General features: G+C 40.2%; 1 protein-coding gene across 1 annotated transcript in view; it reads left to right on the plus strand.

The window, feature by feature from the left end:
- Positions 1 to 19,940, plus strand: part of LOC122563497 (pumilio homolog 1-like) — a 120,413-nt gene that overhangs the window by 47,129 nt on the left and 53,344 nt on the right. Inside the window, 2 exon segments of the mRNA XM_043717294.1 lie at positions 8,694 to 8,881; positions 9,885 to 10,051. Coding sequence (XP_043573229.1) covers positions 8,694 to 8,881; positions 9,885 to 10,051 — 355 coding nt within the window.

Below are 19,940 nucleotides of genomic sequence, written 5' to 3' on the forward strand. Positions count from 1 at the left end.
TTTTGTTAAAATACATTTATTTGGTGTTTGTCTTTGGGATAGTTTGTAGCCTGTTTTATCTTTGAATTTAATAGAATCTGAGCAGTCTAATTCGATTGAGCCACTGCTATTAAATACTGAAATGTCACATGATTTGAATGGCTGATTTATTATACAGAATAAATGAGAAAACACCCATTTCCTGTGGAGCTGAAACTTGTTTGTGCAAGATAATCCCATTCAGTTTTTTGTTGCTTTTCTTAAAGTGACTTTAAACAGTGATAGTTTTAATTAACTAATGTAAATTTTCTCAAGTACTGGCTTACTAGATCTCTCTAGTTCACACACAGTTGTGCATATATCTTTACAAATTTAGACCAAGAATTTATACGATGGGGAAAGGGCCAATGTATTGTACTCAACAAACCCCTCAAATTTCATATGAACTTATAAGACCATAAGAGTTAGACATGAGATTAATCCATTCAGCTCTTCAAGCCTGTTTTGTTATTCAATAAGATCATTGCTGATCTGGTTGTGGTTATGACTTCACTTTTTCTTGTCTGTCCCACATAACTCTTGACTATCAAAAATCTATCCCATTTTTCTGGGCAAATGAATTTCTCCAGAATAATGACCTGAGAGGAAAAAAGGTATCATCTTTCACCTCAAAAGTGAGACTTCTCTTTCTTAAACTGTGCTCAGGGGTATCCTCTCACCATCTGTCCTGTCAAACATACTTTAAATCTCAGCTGTTTCAATGAGGCCACCTGCCATTCCACTAAACTCCAGTGTGCAATTGGCAAATCTGTTAAACCTTTCTTCATATGATAAACCTTTTGTCTCAGTAGTGAATCTTGTGTGTACTGTTTCTAACGCAGTTACGTGAGAGTGGTGGGGGCATGGAATGCGCTGCCTGTCGGAGTGGCAGAGTCAGAATCATTGGCGACCTTTAAGCGGCAATTGGATAGGTACATGGATGGGTACTTAAGCTAGGACAAATGTTCGGCACAACATCATGGGCTGAAGGGCCTGTTCTGTGCTGTATTGTTCTCTGTTGTTTTTCAAATCAGGTGGTGTAGATGTGATCTCACTAACATTCTGTACAGCTGCAATAAAACTTTTCTCCACTGTATTCCATTCCCATTGCATTAACCATAAATATTACATTTGCCTTCATGAGCACCAACTGAACCTGCAAACGAAACTCTTATGATTCATGTACCAGGGTACCCATATCCCCCTGGTGTCTGAGTTTTACACCTCTGTTAATGTCTTTTCTGTTCTTCCTATCTATATCCCTTTGTAGACTTTCCACCTTGTCTCGACAACTTACTTTCATCAGTAAATTTAACAATCAGGTATTCAGTCCCCAAAAACGGGTCAGCCATGAGGTTATAGAGTGACAGAGCAGGATCACAGGGCCAAATGGCCTCCTCCCAGTGTTTGTTAATCGTTATAAACTGAACAGTTGAGATCCATGTGGCTATCTACTAGTTGCAGCTTGCCAACCTGAAAACTACTTGGTTATCCCCTACTCTGCTTCCTGTTAGCTATCTAGTCCTTTATGCATGATTTGGAGATGCCGGTGTTGGACTGGGGTGTACAAAGTTAAAAATCACACAACACCAGGTTATAGTTCAACAGGTTTAGTTGGAAGCACACTAACTTTCGGAGTGTTGCTCCTTCATTAGGTGATTAGATTATCACCTGGTGAAGGAGCGACGCTCCGAAAGCTAGTGTGCATCCAACTAAACCTGTTGGATTATAACCTGGTGTTGTGATTTTTAACTTAGTCTTTTATACTAATTTCTTACACTTGCACTGAGCTCTTATTTTGTGTAGTAACCTTTGATGTCATATCTCTCAAATCTTGGGAAATCACGGATACTGCAGCCTCAAATTCTCCTTTTATGAATCTTGCTTTTTATATCTCAAAATTCATTAAACAGTTACCCTTTTGCAAAATCGAGTTGAATCTGTCTGAGCGCATTATGATTTTCAAGTGACCTGTATCGTGCTATAAGCAGGATTTTAATGGATTGAAAGAATTTCCCTGTGACAGATTTTGACACACTCTTCTATGATTTTCAGCTTTATTTTTCCCTCTCTTGAATAATGGTGTTATATAAACTTTATTCCAATCTGCTAGACCCTTTCAGAATCAAAAGGAATTTTGCAACAATGCCACTCTGAGAAACAAATGACAATCAGTTTCGCTTAGTGGAAGCATTCTGGCCTGAGTCAATTGTGGGTATGTTCACTCCAATCTGGAAATAGCATGTGTACTTTTATCATAATACTTCAGTATAATACTAAAAAAGTACTGCTTTATTGTTGAAGATAGGTACACTCACATTCCTGCTTGAAACAGAAATTACTGGAGAAACTCAGCGAGTCTCGCAGCATCTGGAAAAAAAAACAGTTAATGCCGTCACCCATTGTTAGTCTTTGGAATGTACTCTTTCGAATAACAGAGACTATGAATTTTCTCGTAAACATTGTTATGTCACTGTCATGACTGGAAAGACCAGTCTTGAACTCTTAAAATAGGAAAAAGCAAAAAAGTCTCTGCTGAAATCTTGTAAGAAATCAAAATCAGAATTTCTAACTCACTCATCCGAACAGAAATCGGATTTGAAAACTTTATTGAATTTACAACTGTTAGCATTTGTTCTCAATGATGAGATGTCGAAGCATTGTGAGAAGTCTTCCTTTTTTTAAATCATTTAAATTTGATGCCGCAGTCCCACTGGGTTGTTTTCCTATTTGCCTTTTTTTTAAAAAATGCCCATAATCATCTCTGCAGAGCTGTGCAGTGTTTTTGTGTATTAATGTGTGATTGGGATAAAGGACATATTCTAAACAGATTATTAGCCAGTTTTTAATCACTTATTTAAAGATTAAGTTGGTTTTAATGAATTATTTTTGAGTTCATTTGAAAAACACTTAGTGTTCTAGATAGCAGTAATGGAAAGTACCAAATTGACAAGTTTGGTGACAAAATAACACATTTTACACTTTTGCTATGGCTAATGGAGTAGTGGGGCTTGACTATCAGTAAATCCTCCCATTGCTCTTAGCAGTACAGCCTATGTACCTAGCATTGAGGTGATACTGGAATTCATATGACATGTTACTCATTGGGAACTGCGTAACAACTCTACTGGATAACCACATGGAGTTGTGGGCCGTCAACAGCAGCAAAATTATACACTACAATCTGTAACCTCATGGGCCATATACCCTCCATTCAGCTATTACTATCAAGCCAGGGGATCAACTCTGGTTCGCTCGGGAGTGAAGGAGGACTTGCCAGGGGCCGCATCAGGCATACTTGACACTGAGGTGTCAGCCTGGTGAAGCTACCAAACAGGACTACTTGTGTGCCAAACAGTGTAAGCAGCAAGTGACGGGCAGAGCTAAGCGATTCCGTAACTATTGGATTGGATCTATGCTCTGCAGTCCTGCCAAACCCAGTCGTGAATGTTTGTGGGTGATTTAACAGTTCATTGGAGGATGAGGTTCTGCAAATCCCCCATTTTCTATGATGGTAGAACCCAACACATCAGTGCGAAGGATGAGGCTGAAGCTCTCATAGTAATCTTCAGCCAGAAGTGCCAAATGGATGTTCCTTCTCTGCCTCCTCCAGTGGTCCTCTGCATTTCATATACTAGTTTTCAGCCAATTTGATTCACTCTACATGATATCAAGAAATAATTGGAAGCACTGGATAATGCAAAGGCTGTGGGCTCTGATGACATTCCAACAATAGTATGAAGACTTGTGTTCCTGAACTTGCCACTATCCTGGCCAAGCTCTTCCGGGACAGTTACAATGCTGGCATCTACCTGACAATGTGAAAAATGTCCAGGTCTGTCCTGTACACAAAAAGAACAAATTATACTTGTCCAATTACCGCCCCATCAGTCTCCTCTCAACCTTCAGAAAGTGATGGAAGGTGGCATCAACAGTAACCTCCAGTGATGCCCAATTTGGGTTCTGCCAGAATCTCTCCTTTCCTTATCTCATTACAGCCTTGGTTAAAACAAGGTCAAAAGAACTGAATTCCAGAAGTCAGGTGAGAATGACTACTCTTCACATCAAGGCCGCATTCGACTGAGTGTGGCACCAGGAAGCCCCAGCACATCTGGAATCACTGGGTATCGGGAGGCAAACTCTCTGCTGATTGGAGTCATAACCGGCACATGGGAAGATGGTTTCAGTTATTGGAGATCAATTATCTCAGGTCCTCGGTATCTCTGCAGGGCTTCCTCAGGATACTGTTCTACCCCCAACTATTTTCACCACCTTCGTCAATGACCTTCCTTCCATCATCGGTCAAAAATAGGAATGTTCATCGATGATCACCTTATTTTCAGCACCATTTGTGACTCCTCAGATACGTGAGCAGTTCATGTTCAAATGCAACAAGATCTGGACAATATCTGGAGTTGAGCGTGCCACACAAATACCAGGCTATGATCACCTCCAATAAGACAGAATCTAACCACTGGCCCTTGACATCACTGAAATCCCCACTATCAACATCCTTGGGGTTACCATCATCCAGAAATTGTTAGACTCACCACATGAACACACTAACTCCAAAAACTGGTCAGGGGCAAGGAATACTGCAGCGCGCAACTAACCACCTGACTCCTCAAAAACCTGTTAACCACCTGACTCCTCAAAAACCTGTCCACCACCTACAAGGCACTGATCAGGAGTGATGAAAACTTCCCACTTGCCTGGATGAGTATGGCTCCAACAACACTCAAGAAGTTTGACATCATCCAGGAGAAAATAGCCCTTGGTTGGCACCACATTAACAAGCATCCACTCACTCCACCAATGACGCTCAGTAGCAGCAGTATTGTAAAATACTGTAGATGGCAATATATCTGTTGCCATTGTCTTTCTGGATGGAAACTGTTGTAGATTTAGGAGATGCTGTCCAACGATCTGTAGATGCATTATAGAAATTCACCACAGATCATTGGACAGCATCTCCTAAATCTACGACAGTTTCCATCCAGAAGGACAATGGCAGCAGATATATAGGAGCTGTAGGGTGCAGTCAGAATTTCACTTAATGTTCCAACTGACTTTGATGATGATGCAGATGACTCTGGCAAGGGAACACATTATAAATTCACATACATTCTACCTATAGAACAGAGGCATCCCACCCTGCCTCGGGACATCCAGTTTCCTGTAGGTCAGCTGAGCAGATCAACTCTTTAATATCACGTGTCAAAATCCTGGAACTCCCACCCGAAGGGCATTAAGGGTCTACCCACAGCATGTGGACTGCAGCAGTTCAAGAAGGCTGTTCACCTCCACTTTCTCAAGAGTACCTTTCATCATTTATTTAAATAATCTTGATGTGAATATAGGAGGAATGGTTAGTAGGTTTGCTGGTGACACTGAAATTGGTGATGTAGTGGACAGTGAAGAAGGTTATCTCAGAGTATGGTGGGATCTTGATCAGATGGGCCAGTGGGCGAAGGAGTGGCAGATGGAGTATAATTTAGATGTGAGATGTGGCGGTTTGATAAGGTAAACAAGAACAGGACTTCTATCCTTAATGCTAAAGCCTTTGCTAGTGTTGCCCAGTAAAGACACCCATGAGTGCAGGTCAGTAGTTCATTGAAAGTGAAGTCACGGGCAGACAGTGGTGAAGAAGGCATTTGACACGCTTGCGTTTGTTGGTCAGTGCATTGAGTATCAAAATTGGGATGTCATGTTTTGGTTGTACAGGACATTGGTAAAGGCCACTTTTGGCATACTGCATACAATTCTGGTTGCCCTTCTATAGGAAAAACACTAACCCTGAGAGGGTGCAAAAACTATTTACAAGGGTGTTGCCAGAACTATAGGATATGCGTTAGAAGGAGAGGGTGAATAGGAGGGGCATTTTTCCTTGAAGTGTTGGAGACTGATGGATGAACTTACAGAAGTTTATAAAATCATGAGGGTCATAGATATGTTGACAGGCCAAAGGTAGGGAAGTCCAAAGCTAGAAGGATAGGTTTAAGGTGAGAAAGGAAAGATTTTAAAAAGAATCTGAGGCATAATTTTTTAACACAGAGAGTGGTGCATGTATGGGACAAGCTGCCAGAGGAAGTAGTGGAGGCTGGTATGATTACAATATTTTAAAAGGCATCTGAATGGGTATATGAATAGGAAGGGTTTAGAGTGATATGGGCCAAATGCTGGCAAATGAGACAAGGTCAGATTGGGATGTCTGGTTGGCGCTGATGAGTTGGACTGAAGGGTCTGTTTTCATGCTGTATGACTATCACTAGGGGCAAGCAATAAAATTGCTGGCAGCCAGCAATGTCCATGTCCCAGGAGTGAATAAAACAAAAGAGATTTGTTTGAAAGGTAGTATGGCCTTTTGACATATTGGTAGCATCCTGTTGATGTTGAGCAACATTCATGTTACTACTGCTTTGTTGCAGTGTAGAGTATCTAACTTCCATCCATTGCTTAAACATTTGAGATATATTACCCCTAAACTCTGGTAGACTGTGCACTTATTAGGGACAAATTTGACAGCTTTAGGCCCATTCATAAGCTTGCACAATGTGCTTTGAAAAATAATCAGATCTGGATAATCGTTATCCCAGAGGGTGGCTGTATTGCACCCTATTTCAGTATCAGGCTTGCATGGTGAACATATGACTCGAGTCCAATTTCTGAGGTTGTCAATTTTGTGTGTGTGATGCTAGAGATCCCAAGATATAAATTGATCAGTGAAAACAGGTGTGTGGTAGAGAACACCCCCTGGCCAATTTCTCAATTAGGGCACCAAAGAAAGTGAGCTTATTTGACGACTACATTTCAAAAGGTGAATTTGTGCTTCGGATAGAACCATTTAAGACGTAAGAAAATTCTAGCATGCAGCTGCAAATTCAAATAATTCAATCTTGCAAACTTTACATGTATATATCGGAAGCATACATGGGGTGGCAGTTTGGGTATCATACAATTGATGACCAGTTTCTCATGAAAGCCAACAAAGATGTTTGTGAGAGCTGGGTCCAGGAGGAAACTGGGAATGCTATCTATTTGGGCCGATCTGGTGCTTTTAAAACTGAGCTCAACTATACAAGTTACCGAGTTAATGAATTCTGATTCACAGTAATGCATATAAATGGATATGCAATCAGTTATAGTGCAGATATATGTGGCATCTTTGTTAAATAGGCTAGCAATGTCAAATAAAGACTGACACTGTAGTAATGCATCGATATTAGATGCGATTCTGTGATCGGGCAGCATTGCTGAACAATAGAGTGCATGAAGAACTATGCTAACAGCCAGTTTAAGATTTTCATTAGGATTGTTGCAGATTGTCACAGAGTGGTGCATCTGCATGTACTGGAAACTATAAAAATTAATATACACTGCCTGTTCTGTGCAGTTAAAGAACAAATATACACACTCTGGCTCATTGCTCCTCATGTTGCTTTGACCAATCAATCTGTCTTATTTAAAATTTAGACAAAACCTAGCAGTTAACTATTCATTACCAGTGGTACATTCTGTATGGAATTGACTCGACCAACCTGAATCAACTTGCATCCAATCAAAATCTTTCTTTCAATGTAAATAATGTTTTCCCTCTATTGGTATTCTTGCAAATTGTCCTGATGAGTGCAGAATGAAAAGCTGTCTGTGTGGAGTTTGCACATTCTCCCCGTGTCTGCATGGGTTTCCACTGGGTGCCCTGGTTTCCTCCCACAGTCCAAAGATGTGCAGGTTAGGGTGGATTGGCCATGCTAAATTGCCTCTGGTGTTCAGGGACATGTAAGTTAGGTGCATCAGGCAGGGGAAATGTAGCGTAATAGGGTAGGGAAATGGGTCTGGGTGAGTTACTCTTCGGAGGCTCAGTGTAGACTTATTGGGCCAAATTTCCTTTTCCCACACTGTAGGGATTCTATGAAAATGATTTTCTTCCTCAAAATAGAAAGACAGAAAAAAATATGGTGTTGACCCATGATTTCATTCATATTGAGGTAGGAAAGAGCTAACATAAGCGTTAATATTTCCATTGAATGGAAATATCAGATTTTATATTGGCAGCAGTTGCTCAAGGCACTGCTCTGATTTTGATTTTGTGACATACATTTGCTGGGAGACTCAGCTTTAGGGTGGCTTGTCATATCTAGAGTATTCGTTCTGGCTGTGCTATTTTCAGGAGAGTCTAAGTATGTGAGACTTGCCTGAAAATAGCACAAGCATATCTCCTTGTGTGTGCAAGCAGCTGGCAAAGTGTACAATATATATTTACTGTTAAGAACTCTGAAATGCTGGAATTTGGAAAGGATTGTTTATAAGTTAGGACTTGATTTTAAAAATGTTGTTTTAGAATCCGTTTTGATCTGCACTTTTTGTCATTTTTGGAGCTTTATGAAAAACTGTCTAGTTGAAACTATTTATGGCATATTCCTCAGGAGTGTAGCACCAGACAGCATACTTGTCTAGAGCTACTACGATTTGCTATTACAATTTACTATTTAAGGATATACTATTACATTTTGATGTATTTGCGCAATTTTATCAAATGTGTCCCTGTCTTGTAATAAATTGTAATTGTGCTAAATGGAGCTCCAAATGTCCTTAGTTCTATCAGCTTATCTAGTATACAATATATTATTTTAGTAACAGAAAACTAATGCCTATTTAATTGACCCCTCCCTCAGATCACTCCGTGTCACAGCCAATCATGGTGCAGAGACGTCCTGGTCAAGGTTTTCATGGCAGTAACGAGGTCAACTCTGTCTTGTCTCCCCGGTCTGAAAGTGGAGGACTGGGTGTCAGCATGGTGGAATATGTACTGAGCTCTTCTCCTGGGGAAAAACTGGAGTCTTGCCTCCGAAAAGGACCATTTGTAAGTATTGGATGTGTTTTACTTTGCAATAGTACTAGTACTGCAGCCATGGAGAGAAGAGAAACCACACAGTTTAACTAGCAACTTTAATGATGTACATTGTGGTTTTTGTGCCATTCTGTTATTTTGTCATCTCACATGAGTCTCAGCACTATCACTTATGCTTCTCTCTCGTGTGTAGTTTAAATTGCTCACTAAGTACAACCCAAATTTGAAAGTGCTCTTCTGAGGTTATATTGCATAGTGTCAGTTATGCCAGTAGTTCAAGTAAAAGCAGTTCTGACCCTGCATCTAATCCTGGTACTATTTCAACCTCTCCAGTATGATGGACATTCTGTGGTAGCTCAGTCGAGTGGCCATGTTCATATATGAATGTTAATAACAAGTCCTGTTCAGCTACTTAACTTATGTGCTGCTTTGCCCTTGAATGATATCCACCACATTCTTGGATATTTTTGCAGTGTGCGTAATGGATTGGAACAGAAACCATGAGTCATTTCCTGGTCTACATTGTCACTCTACATCTCAAACGTGGACCATCTAAAACCTTCATGATCTTTATGGTTTACTGAACGGGCAGTCTTTCTGAACTTATCAAAGTTGATTTTTCTGTAATATGTCAATTTAATATACAATGAGTAGGCCTTTCCACTTAGTCACTGATATGCCCATTTTGTTTTTGGCCATCTTTTCCATTGGTGGCAGTATTGAAAGCTGTGATTTATTACCTCAGGCATTCTTGGTACTCCTAGCTTGGTTTTACCGGTGCAGATCCTTGGTTCTTCCTCTGTTTAATATTATGCTGTTTAGAGGCTAATTGCTGCAATTTACTTTGGGACCTTGGAGACTTTGGTGAAAAGAAATGATATTACATATACTGTGCAGTTTCTCGGCTATGTTCTCAGCTTTTTTAAACCTGTGAATGTACCAATACAGCTCTATCTTTAATAAAGGTTCTTTCCCTTATCTCTTCCCACACCCTCCTCTTTATCAATCTGTACAGGGTTCAGGAGATGCTGAGACTCATAATGAAAAGGGAGACAAGAAAGGAAAATCTTCATTCGACGGAGATAAGATGGGAGATCTGAAGGAAGTGGAGGATGATGGGATTGATAAAACAAACGGTCTGGTGGTACAAAATGGCATAGATGCTGATGTTAAGGACTTCAGGTATGCGGTGAATTTACAGCGTGCCCCTTTTGTATGATATTTTTGATCAAAGTTATTTAAAGCTGTTAAGTGTTACAGTAGGTTTATTGGAACATTTGCTCAATTATGATTGACCTCTTTTCATGTTGAGCCAATATCAGCGATTTCTATCCATTCGTACCAGAAACAAAATATTGCGGATGACAATACTTCATTCTGTCCAAAAGCTTGATCCATGCACCGGAGCTGCTTATAAGAGCAATGGATTAATATTATATGATTTTCCACACATTATCCACGACAGCACCTCTGTGGCAAATAGTAACATTTCTTCTGAAGTATGCAGATGTTAAATCAGGTCATGTCCTTTGTTATGGACTAGGCCAGACCACTCAAAACATTCTTAAGCAAGCAGCCCAAACTGTAACCTTGCAATTTGGTTTGGTAAGTGTACAGTAAGAAGGGCTCCTGAAGAAGGGCTCATGCCCGAAACGTCGATTCTCCTGCTCCTTGAATGCTGCCTGACCTGCTGCGCTTTTCCAGCGACACATTTTCGGCTACAGTAAGAATTACCCAGAATGAGTTAACAAGTTGACTACCCGGTTTTAAAACAGACAAAAAATTATTCACAAAATAACACAATGAAATACAAAGAACAGAATAAAGAACCCCCTACAGAACTCAGTCTATCCAAACTAGACTTAATTATACTGTTCTGAATATACACATCAGTCCCAATAAGCAAACCCCCTTAAAACACAGTAAAAGAAAAAAAGGAACAGGTGCTTACAGGTTGAATTTAGAAGGGCAGAGAGAGCCTGTTCACTGCTGAACTTCTAACAGATTTTGGACTGAACTGCTCAGCTCGAGAATTGACCACTCCTTTTTTCATCATACAGGTCACTTTTAAAACATGACCACTTTGGCCTGAAGTCTCATCTGTTTACATATAAACAAAAAGGTCTCTCAATACCCTTTAATCTCTGTACCAAACCAGTCTAATCTGAACCGGGAGAGTTTTATTACCCCTCTGGAAAAAAAGACCAAGGACACAGTATCTTTCAGAAAAGAAACAGCTTTTAGAAAAAAAGTGACCAGCTTTGTGACACCATGCACCAGCTTTCCCATTCCCCACTCAACAAAATAAAGGCCATGGCCTTCAAACTTTAAAAAAAAACTTGGCGTGTACAATTGATTGTAGAGGATGTGGCTAACGAAAAGAATCCAACACATGGTTACAAGCAGTAGCAATTACATTGTTGTGAGAGATTTAAGTACACATTAGCAGTCAAGATAAAAAAGTGTGAAATATTCTCCACGTAGATTGTGGCTGTGGTCTATCCTGTATACGATGATAGCCGGATCAGAAGAATGCCTTTATAGATCAGGATTTTGAGGGAAGCTGTGTTCTTTGCACCATGAGTAATTGCCATGACAATTTTTGCTGGCTGGTTAATTATACATGTCCAAAATATATCTTTCTCCAAATTTACATCCAGTCCATGAAAGCAGAATGAATGAAATACAAACTTGGCTAAGGGCACTTGGGCATTTTCGGCTGCATGCCCGAAGATATCGAAGCGATGAAGCAGTTAGAGAACAGATTTACTAGCCTGTTGCCTGATATCAGGACGTACAAGTCCGACTAAAGAGTTGGTGGGCATGTTGGGAAATGGGACAGTTTCGGTTAGAGCAGAGGAGACTGAGAGACCGATTTAAGTTCTAGGTTTTGACAAGCCGAAAGGATTATCCTAGCGAATCCTATAGAACAGATCCATTGAACTATCTACCTTGTCTTTCCTTCTGCCCTAAACACCTGGGTTTTTAAAAAAATCTGTCTGCATTTGTATATGAGGGAGTTTTATAAACATATTAGAATTTTAACGAGTAGGTATATGTTAGTGGTTCAACATTGTTAAACTGTAGCAGGAATCTATTTACTATAAATAGCAATTAATAAATAGCAATTCTTAAGTGCAGAAACCTGGTCCATTCTTTATTAGTCAGGGTCTAAAAGACAGCTAAATTGGGAAACTTTGAGTATTCTTCTAAAATATTTAACTTTTATAACAACCCCAGGAGTAGTGAGGCTTGATTTCCAGCCAGGCTTTCCTAGTGAGGTGTAACAAAAAGACTAGAGTTTTGCTGATACAAAAGTGACAGGCGGTTTGTTCATGTCATAAATGTTTGAGAGCAGTATTTTTCTATTCATTCATTTGTTGATCAGTGAAGCTAAACATTGTATTCAAGTATGTATCTCTACCTCTTTGTTGAGTTTATTCAATTAGTATGGATGATTTACTCCAGTTATTGGCACTTCAATTTAAGCTGAGAGGAGATGGTGCAAGTTGTACATTGTATATTAAGCAGTTGTAATATTTCAAACACATTTACAGCTCAAGCTTTACTTATTAAGGCATAGAGGGGTAAAATGGTGCACCTCAGTACTGCAATTATCCACTAGTGTTACAAGTGACTCGTTTGGTCTTTCGGCAGATATTGGGAAATATCTCTTCAAGGATCATACAGACCTGGACCACTCTCAAAAACAGCAGATGCTAGCTCAGTTAATGTTAATGATTTGGTTTTGCTAGCCCTTAGTCTGAAGGGTTTCAGATTCAGATTGGGAATGATTTTAGTAAATTTTGGAGCCACCTTGAGAGATTGCACAGCTTAATGCTGTTCCTACGGTTCTTTTACTCATCTATGTTGACATTGTCTAGCTATCACCATTGTTAACAGCTGACCCGAGAATGCAACTTTAAAAAAAAGGGTTTTGTGATTTACACATGAAAGAAGTGAAACTATCACTGTATTCTAACAGATGAAAGGCTTAACAGACAATCAATTCTTCAATGTATAACTTCAGTTACATCACACTGCAAATTTTTGCTATAAACTCTGTGTTCCAATCGAGTCCTCCACATCACCTGATGAAGGAGCGTCGCTCCGAAAGCAAGTGTGCTTCCAATTAAACCTGTTGGACTATAACCTGGTGTTGTGTGATTTTTAACTTTGTACACCCCAGTCCAACACCAGCATCTCCAAATCCATCAATAAACACATTGATTTTGACCCTATCTACGTTGCCTTGGAAAAAAAGGACTGGAAATAACATCACCCACCTTAAGAAACCAAGACCTATAAATAGAGAGAGGTGGGACATACCACCAGCACTTCACTGGAGACTCACTGATGATGTTACCTCGACATGGTGACGAAACATCGGAAAACAAACCTTCAAGCTTGGTGAGCTAATTTACATACTTATAGAATTGAAAAGTGGGAAGGTTAAGTGAAAACTGTTTCAAAGTTAGTACAGACTCTGGAGTATTGTGCATGGTTCTGGCTTCCATGATAAATAATGGATCCAGATGCTTTGGTAAATGTGCTAAGAATGTCACAAGCACATTCAGAATGTAAAGGGCTAAACTGGCCAGGGTTCATTCCATCTGGAAAACAGAAGACTGGCTAGCAACCTGATAAAGGTAAAGTCAACATAGTCCTGCTGGACTATAGGGCTATTCTCTCATTTGAGACAGATGACTGGTTGCGATTTAACCTGAGGGTCACCACACCTCAGGCAAGGGGAGAGGTTGAGAAAGAGTGTTCTTCATAGTAACCGTAGCTGGTGATGGAATCGAATTAGCACTGTTGAAATCAATACATCACAAACCAGCCAACTGAGGTAACTGAGTCACTTATGTGGGTTGCAGTGGGGGCTGAGGTGGGGAAGGTGGAAAGGTGGAGTGGCAGTTCCAGATCTTCGGGCCAGTTGATGACACCGTCAACAGTGGTAGAGTGATTAAAATTGGTTGGGTAAAGAGTGCAGAATTAAACAGAGTTCTAGCCTGGAAATGACAACAGCCATTGGGAGGGATGAGGTCACAGGGGGATTTGAAAGATGAGAGTTTTAAAATTAAGGGGACTTGGATCCAGTCTGAGATTTGGACAGATTTGAACAGATTTGGGGTTTGAAAAATCCCAAGAGATTTAAACACTCACTGATGTGTCCTAGACCTTTAAATAAAACGTAGGTGGGACAACTTGTTTAATTTTGGTTATTTGTGGTTGGTTAAATTGAAAGTGAGAGAGATGGCTCTTACATTTGCTGAAGAGGTTCTGGGGTTTGAAGATGATTCCCAAATTTGCCAAGTAAGTTTAGAAAGACAGAAAAAGAACACCATTTTAGAATTATCCAAGAAATTAGAAATTGGTTTAACTAAGGACAGAAGTAAAGCTGAAATTGTAAGGGAGTTAGTCACGCACTTAGGTGTGTCAGAGAAACAGATAAGTGCAGTAGAGTTAGAAAAACTTAAATTACAATTGAGGAAAATGGAGTTAGAAGATGAAGAAAGGGGGAGAGAAAGAAAATAAAGAGTAAACTGCCATCTAGAGAGAGACTGCCATCTAGAGAGAGACTGCCATCTAGAGAGAGACTGCCATCTAGAGAGAGACTGCCATCTAGAGAGAGACTGCCATCTAGAGAGAGACTGCCATCTAGAGAGAGACTGCCATCTAGAGAGAGACTGCCATCTAGAGAGAGACTGCCATCTAGAGAGAGACTGCCATCTAGAGAGAGACTGCCATCTAGAGAGAGACTGCCATCTAGAGAGAGACTGCCATTCAAAATACTCTCTATCAAAAGGTAGCTTTTTCATTTGAAACATCTTCACAGCAAAACATTGATGACAACCCAGAGAAATCTTCAGCCAGAGGGAGACACACTGATGATGACAGCTGCTGTGAGGTTTTGAAATTAAGTTGATGTAATTTTCATTCAGATTTTTTTATGGTAACATTATATTCTGAATGTAGGTTTGCTCACTGAGCTGGAAGGTTCATTTCTAGACGTTTCATCACCCTACTAGGTAACACCTTCAGTGGACCTCCAGGCGAAGCACTGTTGATAAATCCACTGTTGATGTTCATGAACTAGCCACAAAACGACATGACCCTCTCTCACTAGTATCCTCACATACAGATGAGGAAGGACACCACTTTGACTGGGACAACACATTCATTCTAGGATAAGCCAAACAGAGACACGCACAAGAATTCCTAGAAGCATGGCATTCCAACCGGAACTCTATCAACAAACACATCACGTTATACCCCATCTACCACCCTCTGAGAAAAAGAACAGGAAATTACATCACTGTGGGAAATGATGTCACCACAGGAAATGATAAAAAATGTCAGTGTCAAGTCGGTCGTCATTAATGGAGGTGGAGAGGTCCAGGAAGGGGAGGGAGGTGTCAGATGGTCCAGGTAAATTTAAGGTCAGGGTGGAATGTGTTGGTGAAGTTGATGAATTGCTCAACCTCCTCGCGGGAGCACGAGGTGGCGCCAATGCTGTCATCAATGTAGCGGAGGAAGAGGTCTCCATTGTGTCATGTCAGGCTACGCATCTACTAAATGATAGAGACATGGAGCAGATTTAGTAAAATTAGACACCAGTGAAGCACAGTGGATCATCAGCAACACCAGCACTGATTTCAACTGCAGTCTAACTACATAGCCTGATTATATCTCCCTGTTCTACAGTTATCACAGAGCCTGTTCAATGAAGAATGCATAAAGGAGTGCTAGGAGCAGAATCAGGCATACTTAGAAAAGAATTGTTTGTGCACTAAACAGCGGATGCAGCATGCAGTAAACAGTGTTAAGTAAACCCTCAACCACTGCATTACTCCCACACGTAGTCATTATGGCGATAGACCATTTAAAATGAATAGGGGTTGGAGGTTTCACCAAGATTCACCCATTCAATGGTGGGGGAGCCCAGCACATTCCATCTATCCTGTGCCAGCAGTGCCAAGTTGGTTACCTGTCTCTGCTGCCTTCTGAGTTCCTAAGCATCAAAGATACCAGTCTTGGACCAATTTGATTCATTTCAGGTGTGGTCAGTATATGCTTGAAGACACTGGATGCTGCAAAGACTGTTAGGCCTGTACACATTCTAGCAATAGTATTGCAAACTTGTGCTTCAGAGCTAGCCATGCCTCTAGCTAAGCTGTTCGAAAGCAACAATTATATTTGATGCTATCTGGCAATGTGCAAATTACCCATATATATCCTGTCCACAAAACCAGAACAAATCCAACCTGCACAATTACTGCCATTATCAGTCTGCTCTCTCTTTCCAGCAAAGTTATGGAAAGGAACATCATCAGTGTCAAGTTTGGTGCTGAGTCCCTTGCTGTTTGTGGTATACATTAATGGTTTAGAGATGGATGTAGGAGGTATGATTTATTAAGTTTGCAGGTGGCACAATAATTGGTTGTGCAGTAAGAATGAAAGCCTTGGACTATTTACAAATTACATGTGCCAGTCAGATAGCTGAACAGTGGCAAACAGAATTTAAGTCTGAACAATATGAAGGAAAGCATTTTGGGAGAGCAACACAATGAATGTTAGGATTCTTGGAAGTTAAGAGGATCATAGAGAGCTTGGTATGCATGTCCATAGATTCTGAAAGGCAGTTGTGCAGGTGGATAAGTAGTTAAGGGTGCATATGGGATACCTTTATTAGTAAAGATATTGAATGCAAGAGCAGGAAGGTTATATTAGAGGTGTATAAAATGTTAGTTGGCTTGAGTACAGTGCAGTTTTGGTCAACATTTCATTAGATCTTATTGCATTATAGAGAGTGCAAAGATTTTCCAGGACTTTGCTTTGCCTGGAGTACTTCAGCAATATAGAGAAGCTAGATAGACTGGGTTTGTTTTCCTTGGAGCACAGGGAGCTGAGGGAAGACCTGTTTGAGGTGTACAAAGTTATGAGGAGCATAAGAAGAATCTTTCCCCACTAATGGCAGGGTAAGTAAGCAGAAGGTAAGGGTTAGGACGTTGAGAGGATTTTAGGAAAAGAAAATTCACCCAGAATGTAGTGGCTATCTGAGCTCACTACCTGAAAGGAAACAGAAACCTAATTAGAAAGATTTAGATAAATCATTGCGACACCCTACCGTACAAAGGTACAAGGGGATCTTGTGGTACAGTGGAAGTGTCACTACTTCTGGGCCAGAAGGCTGCTTTTCAAGTCCAATCTGATCCATTTATGCATTCCAGCTATGTGGAACAGGCCAAGTGCTGGATAAATGAGATTTAGGCCAGATGAGTGCTAGTTGACCAGCCTCATGAATTATAACATCACCTTCAAGATCCCCTCTTAAGTCATGTCACCCTGCTTTGGAACTATATTGCTGTTCTTTCGCTGTCACCACATCAAATCCTGGAACTCCCTCCCGAACAGCACTGTGGATGACCCTACACCCAGAGGACTACTGTTCAAAGCAGGCAACTTTATTACCATTTTCTTCAACACGTGGAGAATGGCAATAAATCTTGGTCAATGACTCAAATAGAGCATAAGCCATCTAAAAATCAGACCATGTCTGGAGTACTGAGATTTTGGTCCTCCTTATTTAAGGAATGATATCATTTCATTGGAAGCAGTTCAGAAAAGGTTCACAAGGATGATCCTGGTGTGGAAGAAATGTCTTAAGAGCAAAAGCTAAACGGGTTGGGACTTGACTTCCTGGAGTTTAGAAGAACGAGAGGTGATCTCATTGAATCATATAGGATTCTTAAGGGGTCTGCCAGGGTAAATACCGAGAGGGCGTTTCCTGTTGTGAGAGAGCTTGGGACTGGAAGACATAGTCTCTGAATAAGGGGCTGCCAATTTAGGACTGAGATAAAAAGGAATTTCTTCTGAGGGTTGAGTGTCTTTGGAGCTTCTTGCCACACAGCTGTGTGGCCATAGTCCTAGTTTATATTTAAGACTGAGATTATTCATTAGTCAAGGGAGCAAGGGCTATAAGGACGGGGCTTGAAGAATGTTGGAACCGTGTGATCTTATTGAATGGTGGAGCAGGCTTGAGGGGTTGAATGGACTGCTCCTGTTTCTGTCTCTTGGTCTGCTGTTGCAGCTTGATTACAGTATTTGTATTCGGGTAGTGCTAAATACAACACATTTTAATTGATACCTAACACTTTTTAAATGTATGCATTAAAAATGTCACCTGTTTTGTCTTCATTCCTAGTAGCTGTCATTTGCACACAAATGGGCAATTCAGCCCAATAGATTTACCATCCTTTTTTTAAATTCCTGCCAGCTTTCTGTTTCTGCTAATATGTGTTATATTTCCTTTTGCTTCAAACAGTCTGTGTGGCACGCTAACACCAGTGTTACAAAATTGCAATGTTGTATTTGTGGCACTTGTTTCTGTACTTGTGTATGGGAGCAGTTTCTCAGCATCATTTCTGTTGAGCCACTGCATAAGTTTTAAGCCCGTATCAGCTATCGTCTTAGCTTGTTTTTTTCCAGAGAAAATGCCCCTTCCCACAAGCTCCTTTCTGATGGTGGCATCTCAATTATGACAACATCCTTGTCAATCTTTCCTGCACTTTTTGCAAATGCTTCAATGTCCTTTTCTAGTCCAGAAGTTAAAACTATGAACACTTCAGGCTCTACATAATTGAACATTGTCCCTGCTTTTGTATTATTTTCCTCCAAAATGAACTTAGTTTTTATGTTTGCATTTTTGGTGTTGCCATAATAAACCCTTTTTTACTTCATGTGATTTATGTTTGTATTTCATGACTTGCATACCCCATTTAATCTCTGACCTTCTGAGAAATAATATCCTCATGACTCCATATGTATACAAAGGGATAAAATTGGCCATTTTACAGTAGGAAAATTAAGTTGGACCCAACCAGGCATTTTAAAAAATATTTAATGCAATTTCAAGTATGACATCCTCCTTAATACATTATCATAATGTTACATTTAAGGAACTTTGTGGTTTTGTTTTTTCCCTTTGTCAGCAACGCATGGCTTACTATGAAACTTTTTTGATTAGTAAATGGCTCAAAGACTAAGAGCGGTTTTTATGTCTTAAACCGTGTCTGATTTGCTTATTAGAAGAAGCTTTATTGTGTACATGGCAACTCTTGTGAAGTCATTTATTGATTGGAGGTGATATTCATATTTCAACATTTAATGTTGCAAGATTAAATTGTGGCAGGCAGCGGAGTTGTGATGATGTTACTGGATGAGTAATCCAGAAACCTGAGCTAATGTTCTGGGAGATATGAGTTCGAATTCCACCTTGGTAGGTGGTTAAAATTTGAATTCAGTGAAATCTAGAATGAAACGCTACCTTAATGGCCATGATTCAATTCTTCAATGTATAATTTCAGTTACATCACACTGCAAATTTTTGCTATAAATTCTGTGTTACGATCGAGCCCTCCACAATCACCTGATGAAGGAACGTCGCTCCGAAAGCTAGTGTGCTTCCAATTAAACCTGTTGGACTATAATGTGGAGTTATGTGATTTTTAACTCTTTACCTTAATGGTGATCATGTAACATCAATTGTCATAAAAGCCCATCTAATATCTTTAAGGAAGAAAAGCTGCCATCCTTACATGATTTTCCCTACATGTGACTCTTAAAAGCCCTCTTGGCAATTAAAGATGGGCAATAAATGCTGTCTTAGCCAGCGATGCCCAAGTTCCATGAACAATTAAGAAAGATGACTGTCAGCACTTTGACTAGACTGTCTTTAACACTTTGTATACAAATCATTGATTGCAAGTCTCCAGATCAATACATATTTAGAACATAGAACAGTACAGCACAGAACAGGCCCTTCAGCCCACGATGTTGTGCCGACCACTGATCCTCATGTATGCACCCTCAAATGTCTGTGACCATATGCATGTCCAGGAGTCTCTTAAATGTCCCCAATGACCCTGCCTCCACAACTGCTGCTGGCAACGCATTCCATGCTCTCACAACTCTGTGTAAAGAACCCGCCTCTGACATCCCCTCTATACTTTCCTCCAAAAAGCTTAAAACTATGACCCCTCGTGTTAGCCATTTCTGCCCTGGGAAA

The sequence above is a fragment of the Chiloscyllium plagiosum genome, chromosome 27 (genome assembly GCF_004010195.1).
Source record: "Chiloscyllium plagiosum isolate BGI_BamShark_2017 chromosome 27, ASM401019v2, whole genome shotgun sequence".
Classification (NCBI taxonomy): domain Eukaryota; kingdom Metazoa; phylum Chordata; class Chondrichthyes; order Orectolobiformes; family Hemiscylliidae; genus Chiloscyllium; species Chiloscyllium plagiosum.